This window comes from Acomys russatus, chromosome 8 (genome assembly GCF_903995435.1).
Source record: "Acomys russatus chromosome 8, mAcoRus1.1, whole genome shotgun sequence".
In the NCBI taxonomy this organism is placed as follows: Eukaryota; Metazoa; Chordata; class Mammalia; order Rodentia; family Muridae; genus Acomys; species Acomys russatus.
The window spans coordinates 34778081-34802367 of record NC_067144.1 but is presented as its reverse complement, the minus strand read 5'-3'; the positions used below and the strand labels follow the sequence as shown (position 1 = coordinate 34802367).

The 24287-nt window shown below is 37.3% G+C and overlaps 1 protein-coding gene across 1 annotated transcript in view; it reads left to right on the top strand.

Annotated features, from left to right (window-relative positions):
* Positions 1 to 24287, top strand: part of Alcam (activated leukocyte cell adhesion molecule) — a 191053-nt gene that overhangs the window by 130590 nt on the left and 36176 nt on the right. The window contains exons 2-4 of the mRNA XM_051150040.1: positions 11651 to 11751; positions 15369 to 15588; positions 23936 to 24000. Of these exons, the coding sequence (XP_051005997.1) occupies positions 11651 to 11751; positions 15369 to 15588; positions 23936 to 24000 (386 nt within the window). The remainder of the gene's footprint in view (positions 1 to 11650; positions 11752 to 15368; positions 15589 to 23935; positions 24001 to 24287) is intronic.

Genomic DNA, 24287 nt, shown 5'->3' with positions numbered 1-24287 from the left:
TACTTCAGATGATGCACTTAAAGTCCTTTGTGAAGCCCTGGGGCTGCCTTTCTGTTGATGCTGTGTGCACGAATACAGTACAACTATTCTTCTTCTTCTTCTTCTTGCTAAAGTAATTCAACTTTATCCACAGTTTCACTACAACTTACATGGTAAAGCCTACAAGATTTTTATCAACTTACATTGCAATGATACTCCTAAATAGTTAAACATGGAACTTCATGCTAAGGAAAGGCCTAAATGTCTGTATTATCTGAACCTGAAGAGTGTTCAAATATTGGTTTTTTCCATTTTTTTTTTCTTTAAATAAGCTAGCTGAAAAAATGCCCAGTATTTGGACAAAAACAAGCTAGTAAGAGAAAATGAATTGAGGAAATGGACAAATACAAAAGGTAATATTTTGCTAATTATTTTCATTATAGTGGACAAGTCTCTGAGTAGAGAATTATTTTTACATAGCATCTTAAAGATTTAACATCCAGTCTAGATAGTAGGATAATAGAAAAATAGCCTGTAATCACTTCACAAAACTTTCTAAATTACATACATAATTTTTTTACTTTTATCGTGAAAGATATGCAAAAAAAATCGACTTAAACATTTCTCCTGCTTATTTTCTTTCAATCTGAGAACCCACTTTCAAATAAAATTTAAGTGGCTATACTTTCATACATGCAATCTAAGATTTTTGGTTCACTGTGTACCTCTTCCCCAGAAAGAAACATAGCATGAAGCATTTTTAAGTGTTTAAGCTGGTCACGTGTCTAAGAACCTGTGCCTTCTTACACTGGCATGGATTTTATAGCTTATTCAAAAACTCATCTTTTCGGAATGAATGGTGACTAGTAACACAGGGATCCCATTGTAGCTCAAGCATGTGGGAATCTCATTCTCCTTCTCAGAGTAAAACAATGCATGGAGTTTCTGGAGGGAAAACCAACACTAAACTATTAGATCCATTAGTAGTAACATTGCAAAGTAACTTTGCTTCTGTTAGTTTTCTTGTGTGTGCATTGTAGTCCATTACTTTTATTTGATGTGAGCATTTCACAACAATCTTTTCAAATGACCACAGTACTCCTCTCTCCACACTCTGGAGCCAGGTTCTGCCTTCTAGAAAACAGTAGGTGATACTCTGGAAGACTCAACACAGAGAGAAGATGTGGGCTAATTGATGGTACAGACTTTCTTTCTGTGTTGCCTAGATGGACTTCAACTTGTACATTATTTGGGCATTGGGTTGAGATAGGGTCTCTTATAAGCCAGGCTATCCCAAAACTTACATAGTAACTAGTTTCCTCCTACCTCCACCTCCCAAGTTCTGGGATGGTAGATGTGCAAAGCAATGTCTGGGCAGATTAAACCTTATCACTGTGTTTCTCCAAACTTAACGGTGCTTCAGAAAATTCAAAATAAATCATTGGGAATTGCCATCAAATAGCTGTCAGGTTAAAGAAAGAACAAAATGGAAATTTCTTCTGCCTTTCTTTTTTTCTTTAACTAATTTATTCAGATTACATCTCAATTGTTATCACTTCACCTGTATCTTCCCGTTCCCCCCTCTCTCCCTTTTTCACCCTATTCCCCTCCCCTAGGCCTGTGACAGAAGGGGACCTCCTCCTCTGCCATATGATCGCAGCCCTTTAGGTCTCATCTTGGTAGGCTGCTTACCCTTCCTCTGAGTGTCAACAGGCCTCCCCATCAAGGGGAAGTGGTCAAATAGGGGGCACCATAGTTCATGTCAGAGTCAGTTTCCATTCTCCACACAACTGTGGAGAATGTGCTGTCCATTGGCTAGATCTGAATAGAGGGTCTAGGTTAACTACATGCATTGTCCTTGGTTGGGACAGTAGTTTGAGCAGACGCCCCTGGGTCCAGATCCAGACCAGCCTTGATGGTCTTCTTGTAGGTTTCCGGGACCCTCTGGGTCCTTCCATTTCTCCATTTTCCCATACCTCTCTCACCCAGAGTACCAATAGGAAGTCCGAACATTTATTCCAATCCTCTGCTAAATGAAGACTCTCAGAGGACTGTTGGGCTACTGTACAATTATAAGTGAGTATATACCATGTATAGCCTTCTGGGTCTGCGTTAATTCACTCAGGGTTATCATTTCTAGTTCCATCTATTCGCCTGCAGATTTCAGGATTTCCTTATTTTTAATAGCTGAGTAGTTTTCCATAGTGTAAATGGATAAAATTTCTTTATCCATTTTTCGACTGAGGGACATCTAGATTGTTTCCAGATTCTGGCTATTACAAATAAGGCTGCTATGAGCATAGTAGAGCAAATGCCCTTGTTTTGTGGTGGAGCAGTTTTTGGGTATATTCCAAGGAGTGGAATAGCTGGGTCTTGAGGTAGCTCTATTCCCAGTTTTTTGAAAAAGCACCAAATTGATTTCCAAAGTGGTTGTACCAGTTCAATGGAAAAATGATAGCATTTTCAAAAAAAATGGTGCTGGTCTTACTGGATGTCTACATGTAGAAAAAGGCAAGTAGATCCATATTTATCACCATGCACAAAACTCAAGTCCAAGTGGATTAAAGACCACAACATAAAAACCAGAAACACTAAATCTGTTAGAAGAAAACATGGGGAAGAGCCTGGAACTCATTGGCACAGGAGACAACTTTCTGAACAGAACATCAACAGCCCAGGCTCTAAGATCAACTATTAATAAATGGGACTTCATGAGGCTGAGAGGCTTCTGTAAGGTAGGAGACACTGTCAACAGAACACAGTGACAGCCTATGGGCTGGAAAAAGATCTTCACTAACCCTACATCTGACAAAGGTCTCATATCTAAAATATATGAAGAGCTTAAGAAATTAGCCAAACCAAATAACCCAATTAAGATATGGGGCTCAGAATTACACAGAGAATTCTCAACAGAGGAATATCGAATGTTAGAGAAACACTTAAAGAAAGGCTCAATGTCCTTAGTTATCAGAGAAATGCAAATCAAAATAATACTCAGATTCCATCTTACACCCATGAGAATTGCTAATATATAATAATATAAATGTATATGTTAAACAGAAACATAACAAAAATAATAATTAAAAAATCTCAAGTGATAGCACATGCTGGTGAGGATGTGGAGAAAGGGGAACAGTCCTCCACTACCTTCCTTTATTTAAGAAAGAATTTAAAAATATATAATCTCTATCACCTCACCTGCCAAGGCAATTGGAGTACTTTAAATTTTTAAATAAAAATAGTTATAGAATGAAAAAAGTATATTTTCTCATTTATTTCTAAGGTATTTATAGAGATAATTGTCTATATTGATGCTAATATTGATATTAACATACATTTAGGTTCTTTCAGTATTCAGCATTTGCAGTAATGCTGCTGTATATAATTGTACCTATGTGCACATGTTGTAGGGGAAATTTCCAGTCAGGGAAGTGCTAGGTAGAAGGTTATTCTTATGCTTGATACTAGCAAAATGTGCTTCTCTAAGTTCTGTTAAGCTTGGAGTAAACTTCAGGTTTTTATTCTTCACCTGAGTTACCTGTAGCCATCTGATTTATTATCTACATCTTCCTCCTATAAAATATACATTTTCATACTCCACAATCTAAAATATGTTTTAAGATTATTTAAGAGGACTTACAGAGATCTTAAGTCTCATTCAGGGATCCCAGAGTTAAGAAATTCTGACAAGTACAGAAAACCCATCTATGTCCGGACTGAAAGTCCAGGAATTATTCAGAAGTTATATTTTGTCTGTCTGTCTGTTTGTTTGTTTGTTTCTCTCTCTGAGCATTGTTTAGTTGCCTATAGTTCTGTCTATAGGGTTGAGGCATAATTATCTGTTCTCTTTTGAGTTTGGCTTGCCTATTGTTGTCCTTGTTCAGCTAATATTTAGGCAGTCATGTTGGTGAAACTTCATGGGTGTAGCTTCTGAAATTCCTAGAAGATGTAGTCTCACAACACACTCCCTGAACCTCTGGCTCTTTTAATCTTTCCACTCCCTCTTTCTTAGTGATCCTGAGCCTTAGGTGAAGGAGTTGTTTTGTGGATGTGTTCATTTCGACTGTTGGGCTCCACAACTCTGCATTTTGGCTTGCTGTGATTTTGTGTAATGGCCTCTGTCTATTGCAATGAATAGTTCCTCTCTGGCCATTGCTGACTACACTTACCTGAGGGTTTAAGGATGAGAACTGAGACAATAGTTAGGGAGTGTGCTGGTTTAGTAAGGTGGTAGTGGTAGATTCTCCTCCATGACGCAGGATTTCACTTCCCCAGGGAAGAACACATCACTTGGGTATCCAACGTCAAATGATCAGCTTTGAAAATATGTATACAAGTACCATTGTGTAGACTGGGAAGTTTATATTTACCAATATGCACGTGCATATACACACACACACGCACACACACACACACAGACACGCAACAACAGTTAACAAAAAAAGAGGCCATGAATTTGAAAGAGAATAAGGAGGAATATATGGGATGGTGTTGAGGGAGGATAAGGAAAGGAAGAATTATGTAATTATATTGTAATCTCAAAAAAATGATTAAAAACTAATGTTTTTGGATAATTTCTAAATAAAATTATTACAATTTTAACCTGCTTTGGGTAGAATGCTAATGTGAATGTTGATGATGAAAGCAAGAAGAAAATTTCAATCTCCAGTATCTTATTGCATTATATTAGAGAAGTCTATGTGCACTTGTGCTTCTGGAGAAACTGCCTGAGTTAGGCACTGAGTTAGTTCTTTGTGAAAACCAAAGGTCTCTTCCTGGAGGTTAACTTAAAAACTGAACTTGCCTATGAGAAGAAATCATGTTATCAGCACGTCCTGCTGTCCCCACTTCATGCACCTCAGAGACAGTCTGTAAACTCCCACTTTATGGAAACCTTCTTTCAGTGTTTCAGTCGCATGGCATTTCCTCCAAGGAGCTTTAGCCAATCCCCCCAGGCTCATTGTTGGGATTCTTTTTGCACATTCCTGCAGCACACGCTTTAGTTGTTATGCACCTACTATTAACGCAGTCCTGTCTCCCAAAGAAACACTACCTGCTTTTCATTTATATGTTTCCTTCACAAAGCGCATCTAGCACTTTGCTTGGAATAGATGTTTAATAAATACTTGGTGTATGACTCAACATATAAATAGACAGGCCTTAAATTATACAAGGAAAATCAGTCGGAATGGATAGGCCCAAGGAATGAAAAAAAAAAAAAAAGGTGAGGGGAGATAGTGATGGGTTACTGCCTGCAATAGTGAAGGAGTTCCCAAATTACTGAGCATTACATACTAGTCCATGTTTTTTTATGATGTACATGTAGAGGTAGACCAAAGAATAATTTCAGCATAGCAGCGTAAGTCCAGTAAGATATTTTGAACTTCATTTACGTGGACCTGTCACATTATAAGGATTATTATGTTGACATATAATCTAATAAAATGATAACTACTTAGAGTGTTATAAAATGCCAATTTTGCAAGTAAAATGAAGAGTACATATCTTAAAATGCAATCTTGGGTACTAATGTTAATTTATAGTTTAATGGGATGGTCGTTTCCTTCTAAGTATTATTCCACAGTAGGCTGATCATTGCTCTAAAATATCCAATGTGACAAACTTTTTTAATTATAGGAAGTGGAGAGGAAGACCTGCTATGTTTCTTATTCACAGGTATAATTCACTTACATGTCAGTGATAGGATGTGACACTTGTGAAAGGCAATACTTAAAGAGAACTTTAAGTAAGGATTCCTGATATTCAAAGACCCAAATCAACCTCTAAGTACCCAAGTCAGTTAAAAGAATAAAAGGGAGGTGGATTTCCTCTGCTTGCCAAAATTACATTAGATTTTATCAGATGTCCTCTCTTATTCATCATCAATTGCAAATTACCTGGAACAATTTGCCCTTATATTACACACACACACACACACACACACACACACACACACACACACACACCATAATTTACATGTATATATGACAGGGGAAAAGCCCTTAAATTCTAGTTTAATGTGATAAGTTATCAGGGCAATTCTAAGATGGAAAACTTCCAGTGACTGAGCCATAAAATCACAGGGTTAGCCAACACTTTCAAGAAAGAAATAAAATGAAATGAAAACTAGTGTCATGGAAAGTAAGAAACCAACAGTTGCAGCTTAGCTTAACCCAACAAGTGTATGAGTGCATCCGGTTTGGGTTACTTTGCATATAATTGATACATCCTTTCTGTAGGCTTTAAATTTTCATAGTGCAGAAAGATGGGTAGAGTCACAGGTGCTCCAAACACCTCACAATACACAGTCTAGTCCACTTACAACAAGGGAAGATCCAACCTAAAATGCCAGGTGTAACCAATTCGGCCATGAATCTATATTACAAAATACTTACACTTTGTCTGGAGCTTCTCACATCCTGTCATTAACACGGTAAACGCAGCGTTATATATCACAATCAATCAAGTAAGCACAAAGATAGTTTTCAACTACAAACATCTTTGTACTCAACACTTCGCCAAGAAATTTATTTGTTCAAATAAGTGTGAAATTTCAGTGAAACTGAGACTTTGTGTCTTACGTCACAAGCTCTGAACCCAATATAATTCAGGTTAACCCTTCCATGGCATCCAACAGAGCTGCAGAGCTCAGCGAGGGCGTCTAAGGACAATGATGCTATTAAAAGATCAGAGCGATAAATAATAGCTACCTGTGCTAAATTATAGCATGGAGAAAGTATACTGGGCTGATTCTCATCCTTCTCTCTATAGTATTCTGTTCCTTCTTGGAATGTGAAAGCGGAGTCTGAGGTCCATCCACAATCTAAGGAGAATCATTACTCTGACCTTTAGAATTCATATATATAGAAAATAATTTGCCACCAAAATGATAAAATGCATTATATTCATAATTATTTCTGTTGGAAGTCAAAAATGTTCACCTGACCTATAATGCAGTATATCTCTTCCGATATCTGCTTTAATTCATTTGCTGTAAAGAACACATAATTATAATTAGTGTGCATTTTACTTTAATTTTTGAGGCTCTATATATCAGGATTAGTTTGGTCAAGAGATTTTTTAAAAAAAAATAACCTGTGTTTATTGCACTTTGTTTTCTTTCCAGACCTATTGTTCTGTTTTTATTTTGTTTTGTTTTGTTTTGGTTAATAGCACTTTATGAATAGTGCTTTAGTTATGCCTGCTTCTCAGGCACAAACAAATGACATTATTTTATGTCAGGACATTTTGCAATCAATTGTAATTTACCCAAGTGTCTTGAATTAGTAGAGCTCATTTTATATAGACAATTCCAGCCCAGTTACACTGCAGGTGCAGGCAAGACATTGGCAGAATAGAAAGGCACACACTGCCACAGGGAGGTTATCTGTTGGGAAAGTGCTTACCCTGCATGCATGAGAACCTGAGTCAGGAAGAAACTATCTAATGTGGTGTGTATGAGTACTTGTAATCTGTAATATCAGCACCAGCAATTGAGCTCCCTGACCAGCCAGTCTAGCCTACTTGTTTAGTTCCATTTCACTGGGAGATCGTCTCATAAACAATGGATGGCACCTGTGGAAAGACACTTGGGGTTCTCATCCTCCACATACACACACCCATTCACATGCGTGTGCACCCGAATGCACAAACACATATACAAGTGAGTATGCACTCCCACACACAAGCATATTATGCACAAACGCAGTCTACTGCTTCATATTGTATTTTCAGCCTCTTAGTGGAATATGTGACAGACAGTTTATATTTTCAATAGTTCCCAATAATCTGTAGAGCACAAAATTCAATAATTTAGTTAATGGCTGTTACAGGAAGAAGACTGCAGGAGAATTCTGGTAAGCCGAACTCAATTTTCAGATTTGATAGTTTAAAGATTAAAGGGCTTTTTCTTCTACAAAAGGTGTAAACAGAATCACTCGGCTTGACAGGTTTTTCTGCATCTTGCTTCCCCTTCATCTCAAAGACGAAGATATCTCCAGGAGTTAGGATACTAATTCATCACCAAATCACCATGGCCTTTGCAGTTACTGTCAGGGGGTTAGACACCTTAGGTCTCTAAGATGCAAGCCTTTCATCTTTCTCTCAGATGAGCCTGGGAGTCAGAGCACTTAGTAGAAGAAACTTGTAGACTGCAGCCACCTTGAAAATTGATTCTAAATTAAGCACTTGATGGCTCTCCATGCCACCCATTCTGGGTCTATGAACAGAGATGCTGTCTGTGACTGTTGGTCTTTCTCTGCTGTCCTTATTCTTGCCAAGTGTCTAATTTCCTGTGTAATTGTTCTCTCATGAGAGTCCTGTCCTGCCTGATTTTAATTGGCATTGTCACTAGATCCAACCCATCCTTTTTCAAAACAGTTAAAGCAACCCTTTGCTTTGTGGTCATGCAAGGTGAAGGGGAGCATTTTCTGATGTCATTTGTAAAGCAGAGAGCAGAAATACTGGAGACTAAAGAGAGGCTTCCACAGACTACTGTGAAGTGTGTTCATGTTTTTCTCATAACAGTAAATAACATAGAAGGACAAAATCCATGTTCTTGATGCATGCAAGATGCAAAGCCTTTAAAATATGAGAGAGCAAGGAGAATATTTCAAAGTTTCATTGTTATAAGTTCTTTCTGATTTTCAAATATATTAGTTAGGTAATTAATGGAAAAGATGCCACCACATTCAAATGATAAGCCATTTGACTAAAGTCCTTAAGTGTCAGGCATTGATAGGAGATACAAAGTTTAAAAATTCTTGTCCTTTCTCTGCCATAATTGTGCTCCGATAATGTTAATAATACAAGATATCCTTCAGATTCATGCAGCTTTAAAGCCTGTCATAAAACCTGGCAAATGTATAGAACATTAACATTGCATAAAGGTAAAAGAGAAAAAAAATAGTATCTGAGAAGAGCAGTGAACAACATTCTGAGAAAGGCCTTTGTTTACATCCCTTTACCTTGTGTTGGATTCACCTCATTGGAATCTGAGCTCTGCAAATTGCTATACTTGACCCACCTTGGAGTCAGTACCAGATATGAAAAGGAAGGTGTTTCTATAGGAATTGGAGCCTATTAAAAGGGTAAACTGTGGCAAAGATGGTGAAATGACAATTCACCAATGTACTCAAGTGCTTTATTATAAAACAATGAGAAAAGCAAAAGCATGAAACCACAGCTTCTTGTGGCTTGATTGACAGGTATCTGTGCCTGGCCACAACTTAAGGTTTACATGGTAAAGCTTCCACGAATACCCAAAAAATGGTATCCTGAATTAGAAAAGCTAATTCAGTGTTGGTGTGCATGTTGGGGATCACAGAACGAAAAGTCCAGTACTATGTAGGAGCCATAGAGGCCTAGGACACCAGGAGAGCATGGCCCACCTAATCATCTAAGCAGGGCTCACTTGGCCTCACAGAGATGGAAGTAGAAATCACAGGGCCTGAATAGATCTGCGGCAGGTCTTCTGCATATATGTTTTGGCTGGTAGCTTGGTGGTTTAGTGGGACTCCTACCAGTGGGAACACTTGTATTTCTGAACCTTTCCTTGCTCTGGAGACTCTTTCTCTTCTGTTGCATTACCTTGTCATGATATGAGGGCTCTACCTTGACTTGTTGTATCTTGTTTTGGTGTGGTGGCTGATGTCTTTTGGAGGACTGTTGTTTTCTGAAAAGGAAACAGAGGAGAAATAGATCTGGAGGGAGAAGAGAGGTGGAGGCAGCTAGGAGAAGTAGAGGGAGAGGAAACTGTAGTCGGGATGTATTGTATGAGAGAGGAATCTATTTCCAAATTTTAAAAAGTAATAAAAAAATTTAAAAATCCAAGTCCAGTACTAGAGCTGGTGTGACTTGTAGAATTCTTGCCTAGGATGTCTGAGGCCCTGGTTTAATCCTTAGCACTGCAAAACGCGTGAAAGAAAAACAACCAAAAAATCATTTATTCTTGTATGTTCCTCTGATTTCTTAAAGTTTAATGTCAAAGGGAGTAATAATTTTAGCATGGAGAACAGAAAACCATGGGAGGGCTTTGAGGTTATTTTCACTGATGCTGAGTGTAGGCTGAACAAATGTATGTATCCTTTCATTATCAAATACCCAATGAGAATACACTCTCGCTGCTCTTGCTTAGTACCCTGTGTCTTAACAGTGGCAAAAGTCCTTAAATAGTTTATCCTACACATTGGCTCATTACACTCTTGTTCACAGAGACATGTTTAAAGAGAAGGTAGCCTCCTCCACCAGTTGAATTTTAGGATAGAGATCTTGTCACCTTCCTTAGTAACATTAGTGATTTCTACCCCTGTGTAAAGCTTGTATGTATACTGAGCAATTAAGGGGCAACAGTGGAAGGTGGCGGCCACCAGTGCTGCTGTTCACAAAGTACCAAGATGGTTTTATTTATTGCGTTGCATATTGCCTTAGCTTTGCCCTTTAGCACCACCTGCTGGATGAAATAACATCTGCTTATGTTTTTGCACTGCGGATTAAAATAGCCCCTTCATGCTCTATACCTACCTGTGGCCTTGTTTGATGGGTACTAACCCCTAAACTTCTTAAACTTTAAATAACCGTGTAGGCTTTGTAATTTGAACTATCTGAGATGTTTCCTTGCTACTATTGCCAATGCAAATATCAAAAAAAATTTTAATAATTAGCACGTATGAGTTTTGTGTATTTACAGAGTAGAATATGATATATCTATATGTGTACATAATATGTTCTTATGAAATCAGGGTAATGGGTATTTCCATTTCGTCATAACCATTTCATGTTTGCAAGCTCTGCTCATCCAGGTCTTAGTAAAACACATGGCTGGCTATTGTGAACTACAGTGTCCCTGGTATGCTCTTCAGGCCTGGAAATTATCCCTCTTGTCTGCTGGTTGGTGTTATCCTCCCACCACTCGTCCTTCTTCTTCTTACCCCTTCTAGGCTACTGTAATTACTATTATATTTTCATATTGTCCTTTTGAGGGGAGAGCATGAAATACCTGTCTTTCCAAGTCTGTAAAACCTTACGATTTTTCAAAACTCCATGACTAGAACAGATATAAAAGGTATTTTACATTCTTAGTAAAAATTATTCTTTTTCACATTTTAATTTTTTATCAATAAAGAATGAAATTCCCTGTTCTTTCTTTCTTTCTTTCTTTCTTTTTTCTTGTCTCAGAATAACAAACAATATTTAAATTAGATGGCTTCCCTAATTCAGGTAGCCTGTTGTGACTAGCTCTTTGTGAGGAGGGTTTTTTTTTTTAACTGTAATTTTACCATGTTAGTATTTTATGATAAAAAATTAAAATTTAGTTCTGCATTTTGCCTATAAAAATAACTACTTTCTGATATAGTTCATATACTGATATATTTACTGAATATTAATTTTCTCCATGCAGATAAAGTTGAATTTTGTTCTTATTTAAATTATTTTTTAGTTTTTGACACATAACTTTAATTTTCTATGAGGTAAAGTTGATAATAGGTTCAGTGAAAATGGATTACAAGCTATTTTGAGACCTTTGAATAAATTTTTGGTACAGCCTCATGTTTCTGTGAAATATAATCCGAGTAAGTGCAGACGAGAATATAATTGGCTTGTAAATTCTCCCGCGTTCCCCTGTCATAGCATCAGGACAATACTCATAATCTCTGTTCCTCTTTCCCCAAAGGCCTTGGATGGTACACTGTCAACTCAGCATACGGAGACACCATTACCATGCCTTGCCGACTGGATGTACCTCAGAACCTCATGTTTGGCAAATGGAAATATGTAAGTGCGAGCCTCCTGGGCTTGGCGAGCTGCCTCAAGTTTTTAAAATAAAATTCCCTCCTTTATTTTTTCTTTTTTGACCGTATTTGAGTAGGTAACACTGACATAATGGCAATGATCATCTGTACATACCTATATAGGAAAATGTAATGTATTGAATGTGTCAATAAAATTCGTGTTTGTGTAACTAACGTTATTTTTAAATAAACCCAGTAACTCAAAGTTATAGATTATCTTTGTCTGAAACATACATCCTTAAGCGTTGGAGGCAGAGTGGGGAAGGTAGAGTTCTGGGATGCTATCAGGGGAGTCCAGAGCACAGATTTTTTTGGAGGAGAACATTTTTCTCTTCACTAGTTTCTATGCTATGCAGCTGCTGCAAAGGCAGGAAGTATCATGACCCAGAGAACCCAGATCTCCACAGGGGACTGGCAATCAGATCTTTTCTGTTGTTGACTTTTCTAACTGTGTGTTGATATTACAGATCAGTGGGTACATCTAACTTTGCTGATTTTATTCATGGCTTATACTTAAGCTCGTCAAACTTTGTCAGGTATAAAAGTGCAGATGGGCCTGGGAATGCAGAGGGGGGATCTTGAGGGTGGGGCGTGGAGGTTGAGTTGACTTTCACAGGTGAATGCCTCACCTGAACGCAGATCAACAAAAGGTGTCTTTGTGGTACAGCTTCCCAATGCAGGGCCACAAGAGACTTACAGACATGAGCCAAGCTTCAGGTAGGTAGACATTTCCTGGAATACAATAGCAGGTTTTCCTAGCCCCTGAATATTTGCAGACATTTGCATAAGGGGAACATTGTTGGTTACCAGATGATTTATTAACTGTTTGTTTATTACAACATTTCTCACAGCAGTAGGTATGTTTAAATGCACTGTGAATCGTATCAGATTTTGGTTAGATTAATTTGTTAGGTTCATTTAACCACAAACTTTTTTTTAATATATCTCCCACTAAAAAAAAAAAAAAGTGTTCTACTAAATACATTTTGGCAAAAGTGCTTAAGCTTGCACTCAAGGTGTAAACTGAAATGGCATTTTATATTGTGAGTTCTGAAATCACATCATATAAGCAAAATCCAGGACTAAATTTTAATTTTTATCATAAAATATCAACATGGTAAAATTATAGTACAAAAACTCTTCCTCATAAAAACCTAGTCACAAAAGGCTAGCTAATTTAAGTGTTGTTTGTTGACAGTTGTGGTGCTGCATGCCTTTAATCTCAGCACTCAGGAGGCAGAGGCAGGAGGATCATCTCTGTGAGTTCAAGACCAGCCTGGTCTACAAAGTGAGTCCAGGACGGCAAGGCTACACAGGGAAACTCTGTCTCGAAAGATAAAACAACAACAACAACAAATGTGGTTTGTTGTTCTGAAACAAAAAAAGAAGGAACAGGTCATTCCATTCTTTATTGTTATAAGTGATTAAAAAAAATTAAAATGTGAAAACAGAGTCCAGAGTCTTTCATGGACAGGTGAATTGAGCGTATTTTCTTACTATGAAAATGAGATGTCTTCCTCACAGTATTGTTGTGAGGGCTAATCCGTTAATTCATAGCAAAATGTTTATCAGTACCTGATGGATAGAATAGCTTTAAGAAATCTGCTACAAGTGTGCAGTCGAACACCCATCCACACTGCATCAGTGTCATAAAATAAAAGAAGGAGGTCTATCCCGGTAATTCTGAACGCCTTCTAGTTCTCTGTAAAAGTGGAGGACTGATGTTGAGGAAAGAGTTTGTTCTAAATCTCCAGGTTCCAAATCCCAGAGCCTATCATGTTGTGCATCCACAGAAGCAAATTTACTACCAGAATAAATGAAATCAACTGAGAGAAAGATAAACTCGTGTGATAATTCTATATCGTAAGCATAACACAGGGACCAGATTCCACACAGACTGAATTGACACAAGAGTGCTGGAAGCCGATCAATAATGGCGATTTTCAAATTGTTAGTTGAGCAGAAAGCTTCAGTCATAAATTAATGAGATGCATGTGAGTGACTCTCAAGTCAGTGTTTTTGCAGATGCACTGTGCATGTTCCAATTTAATGTAATCTGCTAGAAGAAAAACAGGAGGTAAGGAAAAATTAAACATGAGGGAACATAAGAAGACTCCCCAGGGATAGAGACAATAGTTGTCAACCCTTCCCAAGCCCAGCCCACCCTCAGCTTCTTCGTTCACATCTGCTAAGGTGACAGAGACAGAAGAAGAATCTCACCACTGTCACTCTGCATTGTACTTGGAAGGCAGCCATGTTGCTCTCATAACTCAGGCCTGGTGAGGCTTACCAGTGGGGGCACTAGGAAGTCATCCTATGAGATGCTACCTTCATGGGCTGATTTACAAGTGAGACTAATGCTGTAATTCTAACTTATAAGTTTGTCATGAACATTAAACCCAATAAGCACTTCACAGATAACCCAGGGAAAGTACCACCATCTAATTAAGTACTCAAATGATAGTGATTATTATTTATTGCAAAGAGAAGAAGTATGGAAAATTAAGGTATTCGGCTAATATATATCTAATAATAAAGGAATAATTCAAGGCAAGTATTTGCACTGTAAAATTGGGATAAAACTAAAATTTTAAGGTGACTATTATTGATAAATCTACATATGATCAGACATAAAAAACTAGAACCTTTGAATTCCTACATAAGCTCTGCAATCACAACTAATATATACTTAAAAACAAATCAAACTAAACCTATAGAATCTTAAAATGTGCTTTGCCTTTTAACACTTTTTTATACTTTATATTCTCAAAGTTCTTGTGAAGTAAATAAAGGGGGATCATTGGCCCTACTTCAGACTAACTAACCTCCTAGGGAAGGGAATTTTGATGAGACCGGAAGCGAAAGGCACTGCATGGACCAGTGTTCTTGGCACCATTCCCCATGCCAGATTACACAGTACTTGGATAATGCTTTCATATGAAAGATGCTTAGAGTAAGGTTAAAGCCTTAGGTGCAAAGCCCTAGGTTTCAGTGGTTAGCCTTGTTCTCATTTAATAAAGAGGATGTTCTGCCAGGGTGAATGTTGCTCCTCCATGAAAACTGAGTACATGGTGTAAAGGACAGCCACACCAATGCTAGTTGTGAGATATGAACACTTAAAGTGTGGGGATTAAAGCAATCAATGTTTCAAATGTAGCTGCATAAGACTCCTAAGGCCCAACTGTATGACCACTTAGGTGATTTTTCTCCCCGAACATTAGTTTTCATGTCTTTATGTTTTGTTTTTTATCTACTTTATAGATGGATATTAAGCAGGAATATGCCATGCTCATTCAAAATAACCATTGGTGTCCCACAGGTATAAGATGGGCTCCAACTTTGAGAGCTTGGTCCTGTCATTTTCACCTATTTCTATGAACCTATGAGAGAACCAAATGCTTTGTTCGACCCGTGTGAAGTGTGACTTTTTCTTTCTGTAAACAAAGGTTTATATTTATATGATGCTGGTACCTAAAAACCATTTCTGTTCAACACCGCCAACAAAATTCCATATAAAATAATATGGCAAAGGGAACTGCATGACCCTGAAACACAGGAATTATGTTTGTTTTCAGCATGCGTTGTTATTTTAATTTTTAGGAGAAGCCCGATGGTTCCCCAGTATTTATTGCATTCAGATCTTCTACGAAGAAAAGCGTGCAGTACGATGATGTCCCCGAGTACAAGGACAGACTGAGCCTCTCAGAAAACTACACTTTGTCTATCAACAATGCCAAGATCAGCGACGAAAAGAGATTTGTGTGCATGCTAGTGACCGAGGACAACGTGTTCGAGGCCCCTACGCTGGTCAAGGTGTTCAGTAAGTAGACTGCAGTAGACCTGCTAAGTAGGGTTGGTGGCTGGGGTTAGAAGGTGTTCTTCAGGGAGAGGCTTGAGGTCTCTGCAATGCCTCTCCACAGGGGGTCTCTAGAGCTCTTTAGCCTGCTTATCCACACAGCTAGCAAAGAAGATACGTCTGGCATTAATAGGACAGGCACGGTGAGAAGCTAGAACAATACTGTGTGTTGTTTGCCAGGTTAACTTTCCCTGAGACGGGAAGCACTACCAGTGACAACTAGCACATGACCTCTAACTTCCAATGATTTATTCAAAGAAAAAAATTGTAGTGTTTATATAGATATAGGATACATATGTAATCATGCATGCCATACTAATGTATGCATGTTAGAGTGAATCGTATGAAATTGTCATTTTAGTAAATAAAAAGAATAAAATACAAATTGAAGGTATTCTATGATCTAGAGATTTTTAGATGTTAATTTGTGTATATACACATATGTAACATGTTTATGAGTGTGTGTGTGTGTGTGTGTGTGTGTGTGTGAGTTTGTACTTTCTGACCTTCAATGCTTATTGACTCAGTCTGTTTACATAGTTCAGAAAACTTCCCGAAATTTTTCTGAACATATAAGTAAATATCTATTATATGCATAATATATATTTAATAATATATAAATAAAGCTCAGCACACTGAGAGTGTGCATGGGATTACAGAGGGAATACACCAAAAAGATAAAGTAGGGTTAGAAGAAAAGCAACTAGTAGAACAGACTCAACATAATTACTATAGTTACTATGACATAGTAACTTTACCTGATAATATATAATTAATGTTCCTTTGCAAATAGCTATGTAAATGAATGACTTGAGATATATAATTAAAGTAGTTCTTTTAAGATTTCAATAAGAAGTCCCACCTCAGATGCATGATAATGTTTTGAAACTTTAGGAGAAAAAAGCAGGTCTCAAAAGTTTCAGAATACCAGGCTTTATTAATTAGAAAGAAGCTCTTACAGTCCCAATTTGCCCTTCTCGTTTCTGATGGCTTGACAGCTCCAGATATGATGAAAATAAATAGTAAAGAAGGAAACCCCGGACCCCGGAGGCCTTCAACGGGAATGAGCAACCACGGATTTTCATGTTTCTCCTTCATAACCTATGCAGCTAAGTAGGGCTGTCCCTTAAGTATTTATGTAGACTTCAGAGCCCCAGTAGGTTCATCATGTGGATTCAGAGTGCTAACACTGTCAAAGGAAACCTTTGTTCTCTAGAAGAGCCTTGTGAATGTGTATTACATGTTGCACGTGATTACCTTTTAGCTTAGAAGGCATTTTCCAGAAGCCATCCACACATCTCTACTATACGTTAACCAAACCAAGTCCCCGCTGTTTCCCACCCCTCCCTACTTGTACAGAATGCATGAAGAACTAGTGCCCAGCATTTGCCATTGGCCATCGTGGCTTTTTAGCTTCCTTTCTTTTTTAAAAATATTTTATTGATTTATTCATATTACATCTCAACTGTTAGCTCATCCCTTGTATCCTCCCATTCTTCCCTCCCTCCTGCTTCCCCCTCCTCCCCTCCCCTATGTCTGTGACTGAGGGGGACCTCCTCCCCCTATATATGCTCATAGGGTGTTGGGTCTCCTCTTGGTGACCTGTTATCCTTCCTCTGAGTGCCACCAGGCTAGCTTCCTTTCTCTTATTTTTTTTTTTTTTTATTTTGCTTTTCATTAGAGGGATGGGCAGTAGATTTGCTAAGGGCATTCTCCCCTAAAAGCAGAATGACAACAACAACAAAATTGCCATCAGCTTTGATATCATAAACACCAAGAATGTAGGTAGACTAACTCACAACAGTGATCATTATGTAAATTAATTTTCCATTTTCGAGTTTCTATAAACTGTGTTGAAATTATCGAACATCACAGTAGCACACAAGCAAGTCAAGAACATTCCAAGTTATATTTAGAAGAATCATTTGTGACATTTTCCAAATTTTCTTTCCTTAAAAAAATGGCTGTGTAGAGATCTAAAAGTAAAAATCCAATCGGCTTAATTTAATAAAATTTGTAAGCTACTTTAGAATACAGAGGCTTTCTCTGAAGCTGAAAACAAACTCACATGCCACATACAGCCAGGACCCCTGCCCCCTGCTCTTTTGAATGTTGTTGAAAACAAAGCAATTCTCAGAAACAGAATTTGCATTCCAGGCTGTGGGCCAGAAAGAATTTACATAGCAAGTTACACACTCTTGAAAATGGCGTTGTAGCTGCGAAAACACAAAAGACCCTCCAAATCTAAGAAAACAAATGACATCTGACATCGCTGATGATCGTGGCAGTCCTAGATCGTGCAAGAGCCTCTTTTCTTTTCTTTGAATCATGCTTTTACCTCAAGTCCACCTTTTGTGGCTCGAGCAGCAGCTGTGGCAGGGAGATTTCATCCTATGCGTGTATATATCTCAGTCACTTAAGAGTTACTGTGGTCATCAATCAGGTCTCTGTGTTCCTCTATTGAATCACCTAGCAACCTGAACCATGTACAACTGTGTCAAGTGTGGCTCATATGAGCCAATCTCTGATCAGCCTTCTGTGGGCTGCCAGCCCCATGAGCAAAATCAAATTGCTTTTATTCAAGCCAGAGGGCCTGACTGATGACTTTACCTTCAATGTAGGTTTGTTTGTTTAGCTTTAAACTACATCTCTGTTGTGAGAAACTCTACCCACAAGCCAACAACCCAAGTCCAAGCAAGTAACGTGCCTTGTCCCCACTAATCAGCTTCTGAATGGCACCAATATCAAACTGCCCTTGTATTTAGTACACATTTGAGAGTAATAAAACTCTTGGAAGCAAGATTACACCTTTGAAAGTTTCCAAAGATTCATTCCAATGACTGTACAAAAGGCTCAGAGGTCAAACAGGTGCCCAGAGAGCCACATGGCTGTTGGTGATGAGATAGAGAAATCTGTGAGCTAGTCACCGGAAGACCTTGCTCTGTCTGGGCTGCCGCAAAGTCCTGACCTTGGCAAGTCTCCATCTGCCTGGGGTTAAAATGACCTCTTCAGTAAAAGGAATGCTTTAGGTTACAACAGGGAAGGCTTTTCTCTGTGGCTACTGAAGCCCTATCCAGGAACTAAGGAAGAAGGTCTCTCATGGTAAGGAGCTGCTTCTGTTCAAGTGATTAGAATCCTCTTCACTGAGTGTTTTTATAGTCACTTGCTGAGAAAAAGAAAAAGCAGCCCGGCCACTTAGGAGGTCAGATCTGACTTCAGAGCAAGGATAGGGAACATAAAAAGACCCAGCTCACTTGCTTAAGGATGTGGGGCAGCTCTTGGTGAGCCCTCTAACACAACGGTTTTACTTTGCCAGTTCTCTGTGCTCTGTGGACCAGAAAACCTGTTTCCAGGACTTGGTCCAGCCTCAGTCCATCCAGGACTTGTCCAATCCTAGAGATACTGGCCAATGTGTGCCAGCTCTAGAAATAATTTCACAGCTCCTACATGCATATGGCCCTTAATGCTTCGTTGAATTGGAAAATTGATTGTTAAACCTCAAAATAGTAATAAAAAAAAAAAACCTATTTTCAAGGGGAAAGAAATAAAAAACAAGCTATTTAACAAATAAGACTTAAACTGTATGTTACAGTTTGATTCTTTCATTGTTTTGGAAGGGGAGTGAAGGGGGATTGAACCAGAGATTCACACAACCAAAGCTGTTATACAAAATGTGCTGTGTAGTCAAGGCTGGCCTTTTACTGCTCATCTTCTTTCACTTCCCAAGGATTGGAATTATAACACATCACTATACTCAGGTCATTTTGACTCTTTATATACTAAAAACTACATTTCCCCATCCAGTGAGAAAAATACAACATTGTTCTGTGGATACACTGAGCTTAAGTGCTTGGTAACTTGTAAGAGATTTGATTATCATCAGGACTAAGAGGCTCGCCTCTGCACACGCCTACCAGGGCATCTGTCTCTTCCTGTTCCTTGACTGAGCTAGCCCGTGTGTGGTTTATACAGTACTGCCAGGATATAGTGGGTGACTAAGGGCAATTTTGTACCCAGAACCGCATCTTTATCTGTCTATTGCAGGGTAGGTGTCCAAAATGTAACTTTTAGTAAGATATTGATTTCCACTTTTTTTCTGAAAATCAATATTGATAGCATTCACTACTTATAAAGCTTGAGAGTTAGAGCTGGGAAGTGGGGAATCGGTTTTAGTGTATTTATTCCTGATCAGTTCTTATCTCTGTACCTGTTTCCTATTCCAGAAAAGCAGATGCAAAAGCAAAGCTTCATGCAGCATTTTATAGCTAGCTAAGCCTTTAGTTATTTAAGGTAAGCTTTAAAAGGATATTAGTGAAAGCCTGTGGTGTCTTTAGTTAAAAAGAAATCAATTCAGCTTTAGAATTATATTCCATTGTTAAGAATCTGATGTGTGGTACATGATATCAACACACACACAATCTGGTACACAGACACATACACTCACATATGATCTGGTACACACACACACACACAATCTGGTACACAGACACATACACTCACATATGATCTGGTACACACACACACACACACACACACAGAAACACACAAACACGCCCCTACATATGCAACAAACCACTGCATTGTCTGGTCCAGAGCTTACTTCAGAATTTGTTTTTTAAATCTCCCTGTCCTATAATTTTTAAATGTTTTCCTATGATAGTATGATCCTAGCTACTCCAGTTGAGACAGTGAGTCCAGCAAAAAAGAAAAATGGTAACTACACATAATTCTGTAATTGACACATAGTCAGGGGAGGGATTCTAGAGACATAACTCAGGAATGCTCTGAAACAAACTCTTGCTTAATTTTAAAGTAGTCACCTTAACTAAATTAATGCTACAAACAAATTTGTAGTGATGCTTTTACTTTCAATTTTATACTTGGTTATAAATCTATGGATCATATCAAGACATAATTCACATGAAGTTTTTTAAACACTACTTGGGAATCAATATGCAATTTTGCTAAAATAGTATGTGTCCTTTTAATGATACTACAACTAATATTCATTGATCGGTACAAACTAATATAAAAGAAAATTACATACAAGAAACAGTTAATACAAAGGGTTTGAAGCAAGAATCTATGAGAAAATAACTCAAAATAGAAGTGGTACTATTGTTAAATTATCATTAAGTCACAAAACTCGCTGTGACTTTTCCAACAAAAAAAATGAATAAAAATTTCAGGACTAAAAATTAAGCATCCTTTCACCAGGACTTTTTCTTTTGTTCTCTACAGCCTAAGCTTATTATTTTTTTTTATGATGAATTTTAGAAATAATGCAAACAAAGCACTTCATAGGTTTAGCATGCATGCAGTGTTTGTGATTATGTTCCTAGTGATAAAATATTACCAGGTTTAGTAAGAACTAAAGTATAAGCATGTTGCATAGTAAGAGGAAGCAAACATGAGCTCAGGCTTCTTGCTGTCCTGCTTAGTGAACTGAAAAGTAGTAAAAGTTGACAAAATGACCTAGCAAGTTTGTATTCAGAGCCTAAACTTGCAAACCTCTTCATATTTTCCAAGCCTATTACTACTGAAGGAGAAATTAAACACCAGTTGTCTTTTCCTTTATGTTAATTTTGACCCGTTTTAAAAATCACATCAATTAATTAATGTGTTCCATCCCTTGAGCTTTTTAAGGATGGTGTCATTTAAGAACTGGCTTCTGGGTCTTGAGAGCTTTGGTTTATTTAATTAAGACCCGAGACTTTTCATTTGTTTAAATATTCTGGGTGCATTCTTCTCTCAATATATTAAATGCTTGTCTTTGATTGCATGAGTTCTAAGCAAAAGTCAATGCTTGATCAATAATTCAGTTTTAATTTGAAGAGTGTTCCACTGAAATGTTGAGAGCATTAAGTTGTACTAACATAGGAGAGGATTCAACCTTCATGCCAAATGTTTCCCCCCACAAGCTAGTGACTATTTTGAGGGGAGATTTTGTTCACTTTTGCTAATTTGTAGTCACTTTCTTAACACTCAGGAATTTTGCATTTGTACTACTGTGAGTCAGTCTCTTTTGTGTTTTGTTTCCAACTGCTTCTATCATTGTGAAACTTCCATTGGCAGAATTATAGTTCTAAAATTTGTTGTAAGTAAGCTCCATAAGTGTATAAGTAAAGTGTATGGCGTCAATACAAGCTAACTGTACTCACTGTTCTAACATAAAACAAATATGCAAAAAAATTTAATATTAGCTTAAAGAATGTAACTTTTTCATACAATCTAGTGATAATCATTTTGTAACTCGAATGGTTTTGTCGTTTATTCCTATCATACTCTGGTTAGGTAAGAGTAGTAAGTATACAAAAATCAATTTAGTTAAATGTGGAAATCACAAAAATTGAAAACATAAATATTAAAACTATGAAAGGAAAAAGTATTAGTTTCCTGTATTTCTAGAAAAATAATTCTACTCTGAATGATGAGTCAATTCACTTTTTCTATATATTACTTAATTAAGCTGTTTTTGTGTTAGTTGGTTGGATGGTTGGTTGGTTGGTTGGTTGGTTGGTTGGTTGGTTGGTTGGTTGGTTTTTGAGGCAGGATTTCTCTATCCTGGAACTTGCTTTGCAGGCTGGCCGCCTGCCTCTGCCTTTAGAGTGCTAGGATTAAAGGCATGTGCCACTATGTTCAGCTTAGTTGATCCGTTTCTGAGGTATAAAATTCATCATTTATATAAAACCAAAAGATTATAAATCCTATATTGAGACTATATTTTTTAAAGTAAACTTAAAAAAAACTTAAGTGTGTGGTCAGGGGTGGGGGGGGTACATTGACCTCTAATAAACTAATCAATAACTGGGCAAACAGAGTAGAAAGTTCTAAGAAGTACAAATTGCCAATAAATATTAGATTAAAAGATTTTACATTCTCGGCCACTGGGGGATTGATAGCCAAAACTACATAAAGATTTCCTCCTATCCTAGTGAGAATAGTTCTTTGAAGAAATCAAACAATAAATTCTCATGAGTAAAAATAAAGGAAAATCATATATAAAGCTGGTGGGAATACAAATTAGTGAAGTCACTGTGAGAATCAGAATGACTGTTCCTCGAAGAACTGAAGACCAAACTGCTATAGGATATAGCTGGAGGCATGCACTCAATGGAAAATTCTTGTTAAAATATGACAGAGATATCTGCACTCATTACTGTCACAGCACTATACCCAGACACAGCTCAGATGTCCATTATTACATGATAGCTATAGAAAATATATATAAACATAATATAAAACATATGTATAGTATAAGTCTATATGTTATTACTCAGCCATAAAAAAATTAGGTTTGTTTTGCAGAGATTATATTTGTAGAAAATGAAAAAAAAACTGAAGTTCATTATATTAAGCAAAATAAGAGATAGGCTCAGAAAGAGGAGTTATGTTTTCTCATATATATGAAATCCAAACTTTATGAGATTTGAAGGCAGAAAGAGGAATGCTATGTTTTCTCATATATATGAAATCTATACTTTAAAGTATGAGATTTAAAGGCATAAGAGGTATTGTTTAGAAAAAGAAAAGTAACCAGTGAGGCCAGTACAGAAAATGACAATGGGAATAAATAAAATCAAATTCCATAGTGTAGTCATATAAGAATGTCACAATAACACTTTCTGTTATATTGGACAATGAATATACACTAATAAAAGTTATCCAACTTAAATTAGTTTAAGAAATTACTTAACAAGGTGAGATAATAGATAAACATTGGTTTATCTAGGAAAGTGGGCATGTATAGCTCTACACAGTTTTCTCATTCTTTTACAGCCATGTTTCTTACAATTCATTGTGCCTAAGAATCCCCTAGGAGCTTGTTAAAAATATAGACCAATGGGGTTTTCCCTGGAGATCCTGGAGGCTGCCTAAGCCTCAGAAATGTATGCTTCAAATGAAAAGCTTTGTGATTTGGATTCATGTGCTATAGCATCCTCAACTAATGAGTTGGAGGCCTTCTACTTGATAAGCACAAAGTACCCATGGTAATCAACTAGAAATAATATATCCTAATTAGAACATTGGCCCATGCTTATCATCAAATCTATATTCACCTCATAAAACATCTACAGAGTATTAAAGAAATTTTATTCAAAGGAGATATAATCACTTATAAAAATATTTGAAGTCATGAGGCAAATACTTAACAGTCTATACCTGCTGCAACCCATAAATCTGGATTATTTGAGAATAACCCATTCTTTGGCATTCATACTTTTGCTTGGTTTATACGAATACTTTTTCCATAATTATGTGTGTCCTTTATTCATCCAGTATACTTAAACCTTTTTCTACTTAACTTTAGAGCAACCATCTAAACCTGAAATTGTAAACAAGGCACCATTTCTCGAAACAGACAAGCTAAAAAAGGTGAGAACTTGTTTTTATTAACTGCTTTACTCAGTCTACCTGCCCCTAGATGCCCAAACAAACAAGATACACTTGCTCTTATAGAGTCTGAAGTGCTCTAGGTGCAATCCGAGAGAGCACAGAAAGTCACAGTGAGAACTTTGTGGCCACTGTCTTTATGAGCATGACAATGGACATGTGGAAGAAGCCATGGACATTTTTCAAGAGGAAGGTCTTTCTGATGTGAATGAACCAACTGCTTGATACAATCTGTGAATGATAAATGGATTCCTCCAGGCCAAATGTAG